At 35.9% G+C, this 16,332-nt stretch overlaps 1 protein-coding gene across 1 annotated transcript; it reads left to right on the top strand.

Annotated features, from left to right (window-relative positions):
* The first annotated feature begins 5,086 nt into the window (after positions 1-5,086).
* Positions 5,087-14,509, top strand: ABHD17C (Alpha/beta hydrolase domain-containing protein 17C). Its single transcript, XM_051213594.1, has 2 exons — positions 5,087-5,937; positions 7,318-14,509. Exons 1-2 carry the CDS (start codon positions 5,285-5,287, stop codon positions 8,498-8,500), a joined length of 1,836 nt encoding a protein of 611 aa, XP_051069582.1. The 5' UTR covers positions 5,087-5,284; the 3' UTR covers positions 8,501-14,509.
* The last annotated feature ends 1,823 nt before the right edge of the window (positions 14,510-16,332 follow it).

Here is a 16,332-nt window from a genome sequence, read left to right as displayed (position 1 = left end):
GGGTTATCGGCCAAAGAACCTTCGATGATGGCCTATTCAAACAACTTTTCCTAACCAAACGTCCTCAACAAGTGCAAGCTGTGCTTGTCTCGTTTCAAAACAACGTCATAGACGAGCTGGCTGCATCTGTCGACCACATCTTTGAAACCACGAAAACTTCTAATGCCCAGGTGTTTTCAGTCAAGGAAAAACTTCAAACGACCTATAATGACATTACGGAATTATGTGATTCGCTGACACGTAATCTAAGATTTCGTAATGACCGTAAACGGTCACACACCTCTCGAAGAAGCACTGTAGTGGCATTGGACCATAACCACACAATCCTCAAAGCTGAACACGAGACAAGTCGGAAAATATATATTCAATATTTAATGCGAAGAAATACCGAACGAGGGAGAAGGCGGGAAGAATGAGTTGAATGAATTGGGGTTGATCGAATGGCATGACTCGGCCATGCAGGCATAGTCCCTGTTATCTTATATCTTTTAACCATATTAAATATATTGCCCTATCTCTAGCCTAAGCTTGTTCTACATCATGTATTGGTAATTGCCATGATACAATGAGTTGGTGTAGACGATGATGTAACTGCCACGTAAGATCTTATAGATTAGGCAGTTATATCATGACAAATCTACAATTTTAGGATTAGGTCTATTATTAGAGCAGCACTAATATCATAGTAGACCATAATTCTACAACCTACCTCGTCGACACTGACGCAGAAGTTAGCGTTCTCGTAGCGAATCCCAGCGACCGGCTTTCCGAATGGGCTCTAAACTTACAGGCGGCAAACGGAAAACCTATCGCTACGTATGGCAAAAGGTACGTTTACCTCAACGTGGGTTTACGCAAACCCATCCACTGGATCTTCGTTGTTGCAGATGTTTATATGCCAATCATTGGTATGGACCCTCTACAACACAATATTCTGATCATCGATACGCGCAAACGGAGGCTAGTAGACGGAAACGCTAATTTATCTGTTTGTGTAACTTCCTTTTCTGGTTGCAAGTTATCTCCTGTCACACTTAGCCACACAATAGACCCATTCTACCAAACACTACTCAATAAGTATTCCAGGATGTACCAAACCCAATCGAAATTACCGTGTGTAACCAGCAATGTTACATATCACGTCACGACTACAGGACCACTTGCATCCTCGAAAACACGCCGACCTGCTCTCGAAAAGCTAAGGTTAGCCAAAAACGAATTTGACCACATGATAGACTCAGGAATCATACGACGGTCAAATAACCCATGAGTATCTCGTTGCACATGGTCCCTAAAAAGGACGGAAACGATTGGCATCCAACTGGTGACTATCGGTGATTGAATGCGAAAACCATTCACGATCGTTAACCGTTGCCTCACATTCACGATTTGACAGCTACCTTGAAAGGTACAACTGTCTTTCCGAAAATCGACTTGGTTAAAACGTATAAACAAATCCCTATGGCTACTGACGATATACCGAAAACAGCTATCATAACTCCCTTCGAACTCTACGAATTTTTGCGAATGCCTTTCGGTCTAAGAAAAGATGCACAAACCTTCCAAAGATTCATATATGACGTTTTTCGAGGTCTCAACTTCGTACATGCGTATGTTGATGACTGCCTAATAGCAAGTCCGGACAGAGAATCGCATCTCAAGCATTTGGATTTTGTTTTCGACCGACTACAAAAACAGGGCATTACTGTAAACATTCAGAAATGCCGAATCGGAACTGACTCATTGGACTTCCTAGGACACACTATAGATGCACAAGGCATTCGACCCCTTGAAACCAAAGTAGCGGCCATTCTGGATTACCCAGAACCGACCACCATCTGGCAATTACGCACGTTTAACGGCCTTTTAAGTTTCTATAGACGACTCATACCGAAATGCGTGTCACTGATGAAGCCGCTAACAAACCGACTTCGTGGAAATGTGAAACCCATCAAGCTGGACGACACCGCGCGAAAGGCATTCTCCACAATTAAGGAACTTATTGCGAAAGCAGCGATGCTTGCTCATCAGGACACTGAAGCACCTGTTGGTATCGCAGCAATTGGTGAAGTCTTACAACAGTGGGTTAACCACTCTCGGAAACCTTTGGTATTTTTCTCTAGACAGTTGCTAGACACGGAATCTAGGTACAGCATATTCAGTGGGGAACTCCCTGCTATGTATTGTGCTGTACGGCATTTCCAACAGTGTATCGAAGGCCGTGAATTCACTCTTTTCACTGACCATGAACCGCTTACTTTCTCTTTAAACTCTTCTCCAGACAAGTACTCACCTCGTGAGTCTCGACAACTGAACTACATTTCGTAGTTTACTTCAGATATACAACATATTTCTGGAGCAAACAATGTAGTTGCAGATGCTTTGTCTCGCATAACTTCCTTGAACAGTTTCCAAGGAATCGACCTTATGAAACTCGCCCAGCTTCAAAAAGAAGACACTGGTCTTCAGCACGAGTTATCCTGAACGACCCTTAAACTACGCATTAAACAGATGGGAACAGGTATGGAAACCTTACTGTGTAACACATCTACAGGTAGGGATCTTCCAATCATGCCGAACCATTATCGACACAACGTCTTCATTACGTTTCACAAACCCTCTCCTCCAGGTGTTTGTACAACAATCAAGCTTATGGCAGAACGATTTTGCTGGCCTGGCATGAATAAAGACGTGAGGGAGTGGGCACGCTACTGCGTAAGCTGCCAGAAATCTAAGGTGATTAGACACAATAAATGTCCCTTGGGCTCTTTCAAATTCCTGACGCTCGTTTCGACCATGTTCATCTGCATTTGGCAGGACCTTTACCAGATTCAAATGGATACTCTTATCTCTTAACCTGTGTAGACCGTTTCACTCAGTGGACAGAAGCAGTACCTATCAAGGACATCACTGCTAAAACAGTGGCCCGCACCTTCGTCGAACGATGGGTAGCAAACTTCGGCTGCCCTTCAACCATCACTACAGATCGCGGACGGCAGTGTGAATCTGATCTTTTCCGTCGTCTGACCACACTTTTAGGAATCACTCGCTTCCGAACGACCGCCTACCATCCACAAGCAAACGGGTTGGTAGAACGTTTTCACCGACAACTAAAAGCTTCACTATCAGCTGCAAACGTTTCGCAGTGGACCGACGCTCTTCCACTCGTCTCGCTAGGTATTCGCAATGCAGTAAAGCCAACATTGGATACATTGCGGCTCAACTAGTTTACGGAACGACACTTCGACTTCCAGGGGAATTCGTGGATCTTTCATCCTCTTCAATGAGCATGGACCTAACCTCCTACACGAACAGGCTCACAAATGCAATGCGTTCAGTTAAACCTGTTTCCACTCGATCTCAATCAACTGATGTTTTCGTTCAACCTGACTTACGATATAGTACAAACATTTTCGTTCGTCGTGATTCGCATCGACGACCTTTCGGATCAGGATACGAAGGAAATTTTGTTCACGTCGATTTTCCTCAGGTTCAATCGAACGACACGACTCCGACACTTATGATGCTTGATCCGACAACCAACACACACGATGATACTTCGACAGTATCTGAAAATAAACTTAAAACAACGCGTTCTGGAAGAAGAGTAAGATTTCCAGAACATTTGAGCGATTGTTGCACGTAAGATACTGGTTGACATTTTATATCATCTCGATTTTTCTTCGTACTGTATGCAATATAAAAAACCAATTCCAATATGCTTATATATTTATATTTTTATTCCAAAATGAAACAAAAAAACCATTTTGTCAAAATCCTTCTAACGCTATTACATGTGCATGAGTTTGTTTTCCTTTTTCGTCCGCTTTGTGTTTTTACGCACGTACAAGCGTATTTCGACATGCACTTAGATATTTCCTTCTCAACCAGGACGGCTGGAAAAGACGATAGAAAGAACGATGAGGTTTACGATGAACCAAAATTTTCATTGTATTTTTTCTTTTTTTTACTATATTGTACTACGTGGTCCTTTATATTAAGAAAAGACGACCAGACGCTACTAAACCTAGTGAGCTATTAGAAGAGTGTCTACCAACGACAAACTCGTTGGGTTTAAACTTCTGTCTGGCCACGTCTTAGGGTCATCACTATCCCTACTAGAGGGGGGGGGTGATTTGTAGCAGTAAATAAATCCCCAAAATAACTAGCTCTGTAAGTCTTCGGCATTGGATGCTGACCACATCAGTTTTAATGGACTCACCTAAGTGTGATTCATTGCTGAGACGTGGGATTTGTCTATTAGCGTGAAGGTTAAGACGCCACAGGTATTTGAAGTTTGACACCGCTTAAACCAGTAACAACTAATATGAATCGTACTCACCAAGTGAAATCAAAAGACAGAAGCGAGGAAGTTCGAAAATATATTTAATAGGCTATCAATATATCGAGGATCGTCTCATCTAATCTGGCTAGCGATTGCAGGGGTTGTTGGGCACGGCGTTCCCACTCGTGATCTGGTGTGGATGCATGACCGAGCGCCTTCATCTAGTTGAGTCCATTGAAACTAATGTGGTCAGCATCTAATGTCGAAAACTTACAGAGCTATTTATTTTGGGGATTAATTTACTGCTACATCAGGAACAACCTCCAATTTCCCTCATTATCATATCATTTTCCCTTCTTATTCTTTTGATTACTTCTTCTCCAACTGTCTGCATTGCCAACCAGTAGATCTATTAACCTAATCTTGAAACTGTGGTCTTCCCTTAGCACTCGACTTGTCACTTCATTATTGTCACATTGCAACCAACCAAACTACTGCCTGGAAACTTGATAGTTGTTGGTATTCGGGATCTCTACTGTCCCGAGACAAACACACTCACTAAAAATACAAGATACACAAATCCACAAATAACTACAAAACCGACTAGAATTAGTGTAGTCGAGTGACTAGACTACCATTCATTCGACAATACCAAACATCTGAAACCATACCGTAACAACAAGTAGCGAGCGCAAATAATTATTCGGTTTATACAAGCTCACACTGAATATATTGGGGATATATTGGAGGTAGCACGTATTAAACAAAATGAAGGTCAACTTGGCTATTACAGTGTTCCAATGAAGACTGAACTTTTTTAGGCGGCAATTATGTGCCATGTTTGAGTGAGTTGAGAAAGTTGGATGGGGTGCCAGACAGCATTCTATTTAACTATGAACTTTCTCTGACAATAATGTTTAAAAATTACTGGACATAGGACTTCTTTAGTGCATCCTTGTTTCCCAGTGAAAGCTTTTTCTACAACATTATTGAAGACCGATGAATGATTTAAGCTGCAACAGTATTTGTCAGCTATTGTGTTGTCCTCCATTACCATCTAAAATTGCAGCTAAGTTGGCATTTATGCCTCCACCTCCCAGTTATAAACTGATGGAGCATGCTGAAGGAGGGCATACTACATACAGCTTTACTCTGGCTTCATACTTGAAGGATTCATTTATCCATTTTGTCCCAGAAAACATGGAATCAATGAAGGCTACAACAAAAAGAGGCAATAATATTGCGATTCTTTATATGCCTATCAATTCGTCATCTAAGCTAACTTTCTTGTTAAGCCATGGGAATGCTGTGGACTTGGGTCTGATGCTTCACTTCATGTATGAACTGGGGAGCAAGTTAAACGTTAACATCATGTGTTACGATTATTCAGGCTATGGAGTGTCTTCTGGAAAGCCTTTGGAAAAAAACCTTTATGCTGATGCTGAGTGTGCACTAAATGTTTTAAGAACGAAGTATTCTATCCCTTTAAACCAAATTGTTTTGTACGGTCAGAGCATTGGAACTGTACCGACAATACATTTGGCTACTCTTCATCGAGTTGCTGCTGTCGTACTACATTCGCCACTGATGTCCGGGTTAAGGGTAGCTTTCCCGAGGCTGAAGCGCAATTACTGTTGTGATGTCTTCTCTAAGTAAGTTTTAGTTCGTCTTGAAGATATCGTATTTTCTAACCTGTTGTTTCCTTGTCTGTTTTTCTCTCGAAAGGCAGGAGTATCTTATGTAGTCTTTCAATAATGGCTGTTGGTGTTTTTGATGTAGAGTATTGGGTAATTAAGTCGAACTGGTTGAAGTTGTTATTCCTAGTTTACTATATTAGTTAGGTCATGTGCTACACTTTTTTGGCCGCTAAATTTCTTGATATACAGTACTGTATGGTGTGAAGCGGCTTAAAGACAACCAGGAATGGTCAGTTAAATAGACTGCCAGTCACTAACTATTGGTCTGGATCGTGTAAAATGGTTTAGGCCACCAAACTATCAGTGTGTAGAATAGTTAAGTACTTCAGTTGGTACCGTTCAAGGTCAGCCACACTTCGTTTTTTATGTTTCAGACTCATTCAGTTCGTTTATCCCTATAGCTGTAAAGTAAGAGGTATTGAGAGGTTCAAACCACCAACGTATGTTATGAGAAACTTGTGGTATGATGCTCCTTGTTAAAATTCTTACCTTGTTAAGTTAACCGTGTTTGTTGCCAGTAGACGGTCATCTTAGATTGTGTAGGCGCCAGAACATCTTTGTCAACATTTAATGACTGACCGTAGGTGGTCTAATATATTGAGCTCAGCAACTAACCAGTACCTGCTATTTTCTGGAAAACAAAATTGTCTTACCCAGTTAGTTATGAGTATTAATTAATTCAGATTACTACATATTTTTGAAAAGCATATGGAAAGGGGACGAAAATTAAAAGTTGTAATAAACAAACCAAGGCAGATATAACTGCACATATACCTTTCCAGGTGTTTAATTTCATTTGTAAAGTTTAACATGCTTCCCGTTGTTTCATAAACTGTGACTGCGTTTTCAAATGAAGTCACTAATCTGGTCATGAAATTTGTACGGTAGGTGCTACTGTGACCAAGTATGTCCTTGGGTCACCATCTCTATGTATATTGAGTGGTCCCCGTGCATGTTGTCAGCTTTGATAACCTAAAAGCTATCTCAGTTCTTTGGTTCCCCAGGAACCTTCTTGAGTCTTTGTTGGTCAGTTCTAATGTGGCTGAATCAAATAGAAATAACTTTGTGTTTGTTGTGGGCGTAATGACAATCTACTACATTTTATTGGGGGGGGGGAATAAATTATCTGTAGGAAGTCAAAATCAGCTCATTAATAATCGTGATATTTACAGTATTTTTATGTCGCTAATTTTCCCTTCGTTTACTGGGGGTCAGTAAACTGTTATATTAGTTTATCACATTTCAATCTTTATTATTAGAGAATCTCAGTTTGTTTTTTGTCTTGACATTTTCTTCGTTTATTAAACATGATTGCTGCCTTCTGCGTGGACTCAGTCTTGCACGCACACCGAAAATTATCTCACCTACATTAGTAATTCATGGGACGCGTGATGAGGTTGTGAACGTTACTCATGGTTACCGTATATGCTCTGCTGTAGCAGGTCATCTATTGTTGGATCCTCTTTTCATTGATGGAGCCGGACATAATGACTGCGAACTTTTCCCTCAGTATCTTTTGCGCTTAACTAAGTTGGTTACTGTGGAATTACCTCGATTACTGTCGAATCCTAATTCACAAAATGTTACTGAAGTGGAAGATATGGAAGTAGAGTCGTCTAAACTACTGGAAAAAGGAACAGTTAAAGAGGATAGTCAGGCAGATTTATCTAGTTCTAACTCTGTACCGGTTTCGTTAAATTCTCATGGGTATTTTAGTATGAATGGCAACACAGTAGGAGGAGAGGAAGACAAATCAACAAAGGTTTTTTTCCCCCAGCCGTCTTGGAATGTAACCTCAGACTCAATATCTAGCAGGCTCAGTGTAAGTAACGTCTGCGAACAGATACCACCTGATGAGATCGTTCATCCTCCTCAACGAACCAGTCCAACACCATCATTATCATCTCAAAAATGCTTTAAGTCCGTTGATGATACTAGCGCCTGTCTGATTGGTGTTAGTAGACGCCTCAACGATTCTGATGTGCAAAAAGGAAGCCAGATTGTTGTGGAAAAATGCATGGACCAGAATGAAGCTGTAGTTTCCCAGTTTTCGGTAGTAACACCTGATTGTCTGTCTAGCATTTCACTTGATGATTTGCATTCGCTTCCATCTGACATTTGTGACCTTACTCTTCCTCCACCTCCTCCACCACCTACAAATGGTGATTCAGATTTTTTCCAATCATCTAAATTATTATGGTCTTTACATACTCAGAAGAACGGAAAAATAAATACTTTGCCTCGGAAGTTAACATCAAAGTTTTTGGAAACTGAGATTGATCAAGGTCATTCACAAATGCCAAAAAAGGTATGGACTTTACCACGCGAATTTTCCTCTGAAAAAATAACACAAATTCTTAACAAAAAACTTCTGAAAAATATGGTGGATAAATTTGAATCCACATCAACATCTGATATTTCTGATCCAGTGCTAACTGAACAGTGTTCTGCAAGAGATTCACATGAATGTAGATCCACAATAACCTCAAAATTTTCTAACTCTGTGACACTTACGTAGGATCGATCACTATATTTCAATGTATTTAACTGTTATTCGTTTCTGTTGGGTTCCATTTTTGTGAATTTACTGAAGTGGCATCGCATTTGTGCTTTCGTTTTGTTTCCAAAGTCATAATACCGGTAATTTGTAACACATGGTTTGAATGTATTTATTATTATTACTTCCCATGTAGTATGCTGATGTATTCTTCTTGTTTATGTTCTACTGAATTCTCTTTATCATCTTTAGGTTACTTATATTATGAGCTTGTAAAATTGCCATGTATCAAATTTAAAAAAAAAACAATTTCATATACTTTATTTCAAATTAAAAAGTTTTTATATCTTTCACAATCGTTAAATGGATAAAACAACTAATGTGAATATTTTTTATGTATATAATCAATTATTTAATTTATTCAGAATTGCTAACAATAGGTAAAAGAAAATTGATGTATTCTCAATGTTATCACTTCGATTTAACGAATAATAATTGTCATATGCCCAATTTTAAAGAATATCTCAATGCTTCTATAAGTATTGCTTATAAATTACTGATTTTATTTAACAAAATATATCTGTAAGCTCACGTTATTCTTGTTATTTCACTATTTTATTTATAACACTATCGTTTTTGCATGATTCCTTGTTCCGTTCTCAAGACGTATTATAATAACATATGGAACTATTCTCATAAGAAATTGACTTCATGTATTCGAGGTAAACTTACGATAAGTCAGTGACTTGAAAGAGTTCAATTATTCAGCTTTTTAATGAGCAAGTATTGACATTACGGTTGTTATGTATTATTCGAATAGCTACAATACTACCATGGTGGTATTCATTTTTTAAAAAGTAAGCTTCAATTTGCTCATCACTATTGTGTGATGTGTATTTTATTTTGACCATAGTGTTAGGTAATGTTCATTTAATGATAATTCACTGGAAGTACTTGGTTTTATTTAATTTCATCTTGACTTATGTCATCCACCAGACGACTCTCCTTTTTCTCAACTACTGTTATTTCGTACGTTATATTTAAAAATAAGTAAAACTAAATATTGATCATATCCTTGAATTTATTTGATGATTAGCTATGTACGTGCTCCTCGGATCATTTCACCAACATTGATTATTCATGGCACTGAAGATGAAATAATCGATCGAGTCCATGCCCAGCAGTTGTACGAACGTATTCCTAATACTTTGGAACCACTGTTTATTCGTGGAGCTGGTCATAATGATTGTGAACTGTATGAAGAATATCTTATCCGTTTAGAATACTTAGTTCATGTTGAAGTGGATGGCCCCGGTGTACTAAATCTTTCCCAAGAATCGAATTCAAATAATAGGAATATACGGTTCAGTAATGGACTATTAAAATATTTTTGCCGGAATCGCAAATCTGAAAATAATTCGAAACAAATCTCATCAATCCAAATTTCAAGGAAATCCAAATCACCAAAAGACGAATCACACAAACAGTCTGATGTATGTATACCTGATGCATCTAATCATTGTCATGAGAAAACACTGGCTTCAATCACTCCTATGTGGATGCGAAAACGAGGACTTCATGGTTCATATAGATATGTCAGCAACTCTAGAACTGATAAGCGTAGATGTAAACGAATTCATTCCTTATCCGTTAACCCACCGAGTAAGCCATCTGATCAGTTTGAGGCTAGTGTAATTCCAGAAAGAACTGATATCAAGCTGGAGTATGTGGATCATGGTGGTTCACTCAACGAGTTGGATAATAAGACATCGAAACTAATAACGAATATATAAAATAGTAGCTGCTATGTTCGTCTCTCGAGATTCTTTTTTTTCCCAAGAGAAACTATTTGAAATGTCTTCCGGTCTCACTGATTCGAAAATGTAATATTGTAATAGGTAAAAACTTTTCCACTGAATCTGTAGGATTTTCCTTAAAAAAAGCTCAGCGATTACCTACCGCTACATCTTAAGTGTACATAATTTTGCTTTTGACGTTAGATTTTGTTTTAATGTTTCCTATTTCATAATGAAATGGCATTATTTTCATAATTGTATATACATATTCAATAGTGTGAATTTCTATAAATATGCGTTTAATACTATTAGATTGTTTCAGTTAATTAAAGTTGTATCAAAGTACATGACAATTTAATTTTATGAAAGTAGTATTTACTTACTGCTTTTCATTCAGCTTATTTTCAAAAATAACAGTTTACGAGAAGTTTCCTGATTAGTATTTTTTGTCTTCTTTCATACATCCCACTAACTTCGTTATGTTCGTCACACAAGTCATACAATGCTCGTACACCTTCATCCAGAATCTTAGATGAATCTTCACAAGCATCTTTTGTTGTTTTAAACTCAACGCAAGTGATTATACGAGTAAATATACTCACAACACATTAAAAGTGGTAGTTCTCAACATATGGATAACCATGAGGCTGATGGTTAACTAGGTAACTGATTGTAATTTATGATGGATAAAGTATGTCGCAACGATTAATAAGTCTAAAGATAGCTTACAAGCAGAATTGCATAATAATATGATAAGAAGATTGTTTGATTAATGTTCATTAGGAATATACAAGCTAATGATGCAGTAAATGGCTACCTATCTTTTCTCTCTTACTCTTTAAAATAGTAAGTTAACATTACTTTCTGAAGTATCTGTTTCTTTTAGTTTCTTCTCATGTACTTCATGTTAGAGTAAACTAACAGACCAGATTGTATCTAAATGAAAGTCTCTTATCCTAAATGCTGCAGTTCAAGTAATTGATAATATTGTTTATTCACTTATATGCGTTATATTTTTATGAACCTGAAGCCAATCTTTTCCTACAAAGTTGAGAAATATCCTTCAACTTGGGATCACCACCAACACTTGGTAGTCAGAACAATAAGATCTGTTAGTTCTCTCTAGGTGTATTCTGATGTTTTGTTTTCAAAAATCATCGATCAGCGCACTAAAACTGCATGTCCTAGGTACAGGTTAGCGGTATGAAAGGATTATACTAGATGTGAAACCTAATTTTTTGTAATCGGAGGTGGTTATGTTGTCTTGTGATATTCTCATATTTCTTCACTAATCGTTATCACGGAACTCATAAAATGCAGTTTCATACAATTCATATAAGTTACCTTATTAATGGTGTGCATATGTACGACACTTGGTTTTCACACTAAACGGCCTTCAAAATATTGTCTTGTTTCTTAAGTGTTCTTTGCAAGGTTTCATTGATTTTGTCTCATAAAAGAAAATTCAGATCATGTCGGACATATGAATAGTATTATTTAGGAAAAAATGTAATTATCAATGGTAAGCTAATACTAATGAATCATTGACCGTTAACTTTGTGGCGATGGAGATGAGTGACTGGATCTGCTCTACAATGGGTCATTTCAGTCAACCATGGATAAACGTCACTTATGTAACTACTGGAAAGTAATTTATTGCCTTGTGTAATTTTCCCTAGAAAGTATTTTTCTGATATGAATTTAAACAACAAATCTATTGGAAAACAACAATGTTCTCTTTACTTAGTGTTACTCTCATCACTACTGCTAATAATCCTATTTGGTTTACTCTCATTTATTTGTCAAGTTTATTAGGAATGTAAGTACCATTGTTTATCCATCCAGATATTCGTTTGTCAGTATAGTTATTTCCCATCTATATTGCGACAGTGAGTTTTACTTAGCCTTGGTAGCTAGATATGTAATAAATTGCGGCAGTACCGAAGAATGCAAGTTTTGATGGAACCAGCTTATTGTTTTCTGTCAGGCTATCCTCGTAATGTATATCTCAAGCGGTGGATTTTATTATCTCATTTTGGCATTGGGACTAATCGTTCACTATAATTCAATACATATACCAGGAATCCTGCACAAATGAAGATATTTCAATGGGTTATAGATTTTGTAATTCCAAGTTAAACTTGTTGTACTGCCAATGTACTTCTATTTTGGACAAAGTCCATACGGTTAACTGCGTCATTCAGGGTAGAAAAAATGTAAACAGATGACTGTCGTAAATTTATTTTACATTGTAGAACAAAGTACATTAGAAGTTGGACATTATGTTAGTGAACGGAGTTTACATATGGTGTCAGTAATTTATAGTATTTACAGCACACTTAACATGCAAAAAGAATATCAATCCAGATATCTGGCAGTCCTCTACTCATTGTAAAATATTCGATGGTGTTCTATTCCTGATACCATTGAGTTATTCATGTCACTGTGGCGTCTATTCGAATTGACGAGGAGCATCAGCTTCTTTAATATTTCAGATACACCTTACTGATGAGTGCCAACCACTAATAACTTTCAAGTCTCTCGGTCTAGTAATGGTAAGACAAAGTGGTTGATAAAATTTGATTAGGATTTTGAAACCATGGGTGTTACTTTGAATACGAATTATTACCCTATTATTGTGAGTAAATTATTCTACAGTAATAACTGTTAACTTTCTAATTTTAATGCAATTATCATGAGACAGTAGAGACGTTTATCACATTACCCACAACAATGCACTGTAGAAGATATTTCTAATTGCTATAAAAGCTGTAAGTTTAAACGAAATGGAACAAGAAGAGATGTAACCTTTAATAGTTCGTTAACACTGTTGGTTGGGTTTTCATTAGGCCATGCATTCAAAATCCCTATATTTCGTTCTTGTTCATTAAACGAAGTTTAACACTGATAAAATAACTAACTCATCGTTTGTTTAATGAAAATATAATAGTCTTAAATCGGAAAATGCATATATTATTGGTTTATTAAACACAACATGTTTTGAAGTGCTGTTAGTATATAACGTAATACGCTAACTAGTAATTCACAGAGTTACTCAGTACCTAATCTATTGGTCGGGACTGGACCAAAACTGAAGACAGAACTAAGTGAACTAGCTCGAATATATTGCATATTGAGATTAGAGCCAAGCGCGTAACCATATAAACGATCATAAGTAAATAATAGGGATATTACAGATTATTGGTCTGTTACAACAAATCGGAAAGTGTTATAAAATGTTTTTTAATATTCTAAATAGTTGGAAGATAAGTACCTAGGAGATTCAAGATTCAGGTTTCTAATAATTTGTATAATGTCAAATTTCAGGGTTAACATCACAGGTTATGGATTCGGTATGTTATTAATAGTTAGACGATCAGGTAGAGATTTGAAATCATACCAGATATAGATCTTAGATTCAGATTGTCATAAAATGAGCTTGAGAGTATTCAAATACATGGATGATAGAAACAGGTAATAATACTGATTTTATACTTTGCCTCACGAAACTTTTATTGTCAATATTTTAAATCTAGTGTTTTCAGTAAGCTATACTTCATTTTCAGTCCTATTGCTAAATGTTAGACATCCAATTATGCCAGTATTTTCTGATTCTTATATGAATTAGAGGTTAATCACTTTTGTCGGTTTATTATCTGTAGAAACTGAATAGAACTACTGAGAATTGTTGAGATTTATGTTACAATTGAGAAATTCTATGTGTCTCTGTAGTCAATCTTCTGAAGTGATGTTAAATGATTGGTCGACGATTATATGTAAAATCAAATTATTAACAACTTCTGAATGGATAGATATCGTCAGAAAATGTAGTCTTTTTATGCCGAGTAAAGTGTAGTGCTTGTGTATAAAATACTAAGCAGTACAAAAATGAATATTATGCATTTAGAGTATGGCCTATCTGTATATAGTGTTATTTTTTAAACTTACCATCAAATATATCACTTCAGATATTCGTGAATTTTCTGTCGTTTTTGACAGTTTTAAGAAAATCAATTGATTTATGAAATCACTAACCATCAATTATCTGTGAGTAAAATATTCACATAACCGGCAACTTAATGTGAGTGCTTGCTATTGTTGACGTAATATCTCACTTCATATCCTAAATGACATTCTTTTTCGAGGTTTACTCATCTTACTCTGTTAGTTTATTCAACTTTATTGTCGTTATTACATAACCTTGACATTGAATTTTATTCTTGAGAAATGTGTTTGAAAATTTCTCTCCTGGAATTTTCACATTTAGTAACATGTAAATATTCATCCACTTTAACCCTATAGAATTATACCATAACTAATGTTGTTATTCTACTAATTTTTTTAAATATAACACAAGGTATGTACGTTAGTTATAAGTAATTTACATTATTGTTGTTGGGTTGTAAGTAGCTGACAAGAATCCACGTCATAAATGGATTCACCTTATTCTGCTGCACTACTCGTTTTTGCTTTGGTCAAATTTGTGTTATTAATACCTATACTGTTCTGAGATTAACTCTGAAAATTTCATCTCACTTTGCTAATGACGTATGGCAAATTGAATTGATGCACATAAGTCCCAATTTCTACGTTATGTTTCACTGACTGACTAACAAATAGGTCAGAAACTATCGAAATGCCGTAGGAAATCTAAGTTTCACAATAAAAGTGCACAAAGATAATTACTGAAGAAAACAACTGTTGCACCAATTGATTTTCAGAAATATCCAATTGTTTTAATTAAGCTACTGTTCATAGCTTATTGCGAAAAGTATGTCTTTAATTTTATCTACAGATAATCAAATATTTCCTGTATTACTGTCAAACCACTGTTCATACAAAACTATATTCAAAATTAGTAGAACTGAATCTTTAGTGATTTATCGATTTCTGAAACCTAAATCAATATGATTAGTGTATAGTCGTTTAGAAAAGGAACTAAGCAATAGCAAACGATATGATATGAATAACCTCCACAAAAAAAACAGATACATAATTCATAGTAAGATATTAAAGAGGAAGAATGTATTTGTAAAATCTCAGGGAATGAATTTGAAGTAAATCCAACGTTTCGCCTGACAATCTGGTCTAAGCTTTTTCAAGGAAATATAATCAAACATCAAAATTATCGAATATAAATAGGTACATGGTTCTCTGGTTTACTGTATACTGAATAGGTTATCCAATCAACGTTAACAATGTTTAAAATAGGTACTTGCATTATTGTGTATACAGTATACAGTAAACTGGAGAACCATGTACCTATTTATATTCGGTAATTTTGATATTTGATTATATTTCTATGATGATTAGGAGTATTTGAATTATAGTATGAACTAAGAATCCCAGAAATAACGTAATCGGATCAACAAGCACTAGATAAACACAAACGAATTTACTGTATTTAGAATTCGAAATCAACCATTCAACAAGTACAAAGGAATCACTAGTTCATTCAAACACCATAATTTCCTTGAAAAAGCTTAGACCAGATTGCCAGGTGAAACGTTGGATTTACTTCGAATTCATTCTCTGAGTTTTTTCAAATATATTCTTCCTCTTTAATGTCTCACAATAACTCAGCGCTCAAATACTATAAAACTATTCGATCGAATTAAGACGAAAGTTCTTATTCATAGTAAGATGTTTGAAAAGAGAAATCTATATATAATTCAATTAGTAATGTGTCTTTCTAATTGATTGATTCACAATATACATTAAACAAAACTGTCTGTAAGATCAAGTTAGTTTACATATTTTTAATAAATAATTCACTAGATTCGTAAATATAATCAAGACAATATTTTTTTTAAAAAGTATGTTTTTGTTTTGAAGTATCAACGTTACCTATTGTTCTTTATGTAATAATTTTCATATGGTGACATGATTATACATTTCATATTCATGTTAATAGAAATTTACTTGGAATTAGAACAATTTTTCTTCAGCTGATAAACTTATTGCAGTTTGTGAATAAGTCTCATGTAACGTGTAGAATTGATCATAGAACATGAGAAATTTCAAATTAACATAGTAAAACAGTTTTTTTTAGATAAT

This window comes from Schistosoma haematobium, chromosome 3 (assembly GCF_000699445.3).
Source record: "Schistosoma haematobium chromosome 3, whole genome shotgun sequence".
Lineage (NCBI taxonomy): Eukaryota > Metazoa > Platyhelminthes > Trematoda > Strigeidida > Schistosomatidae > Schistosoma > Schistosoma haematobium.
The sequence above is the reverse complement of the archived record's forward strand: the minus strand, read 5'-3'. Positions and strand labels throughout refer to the sequence as shown.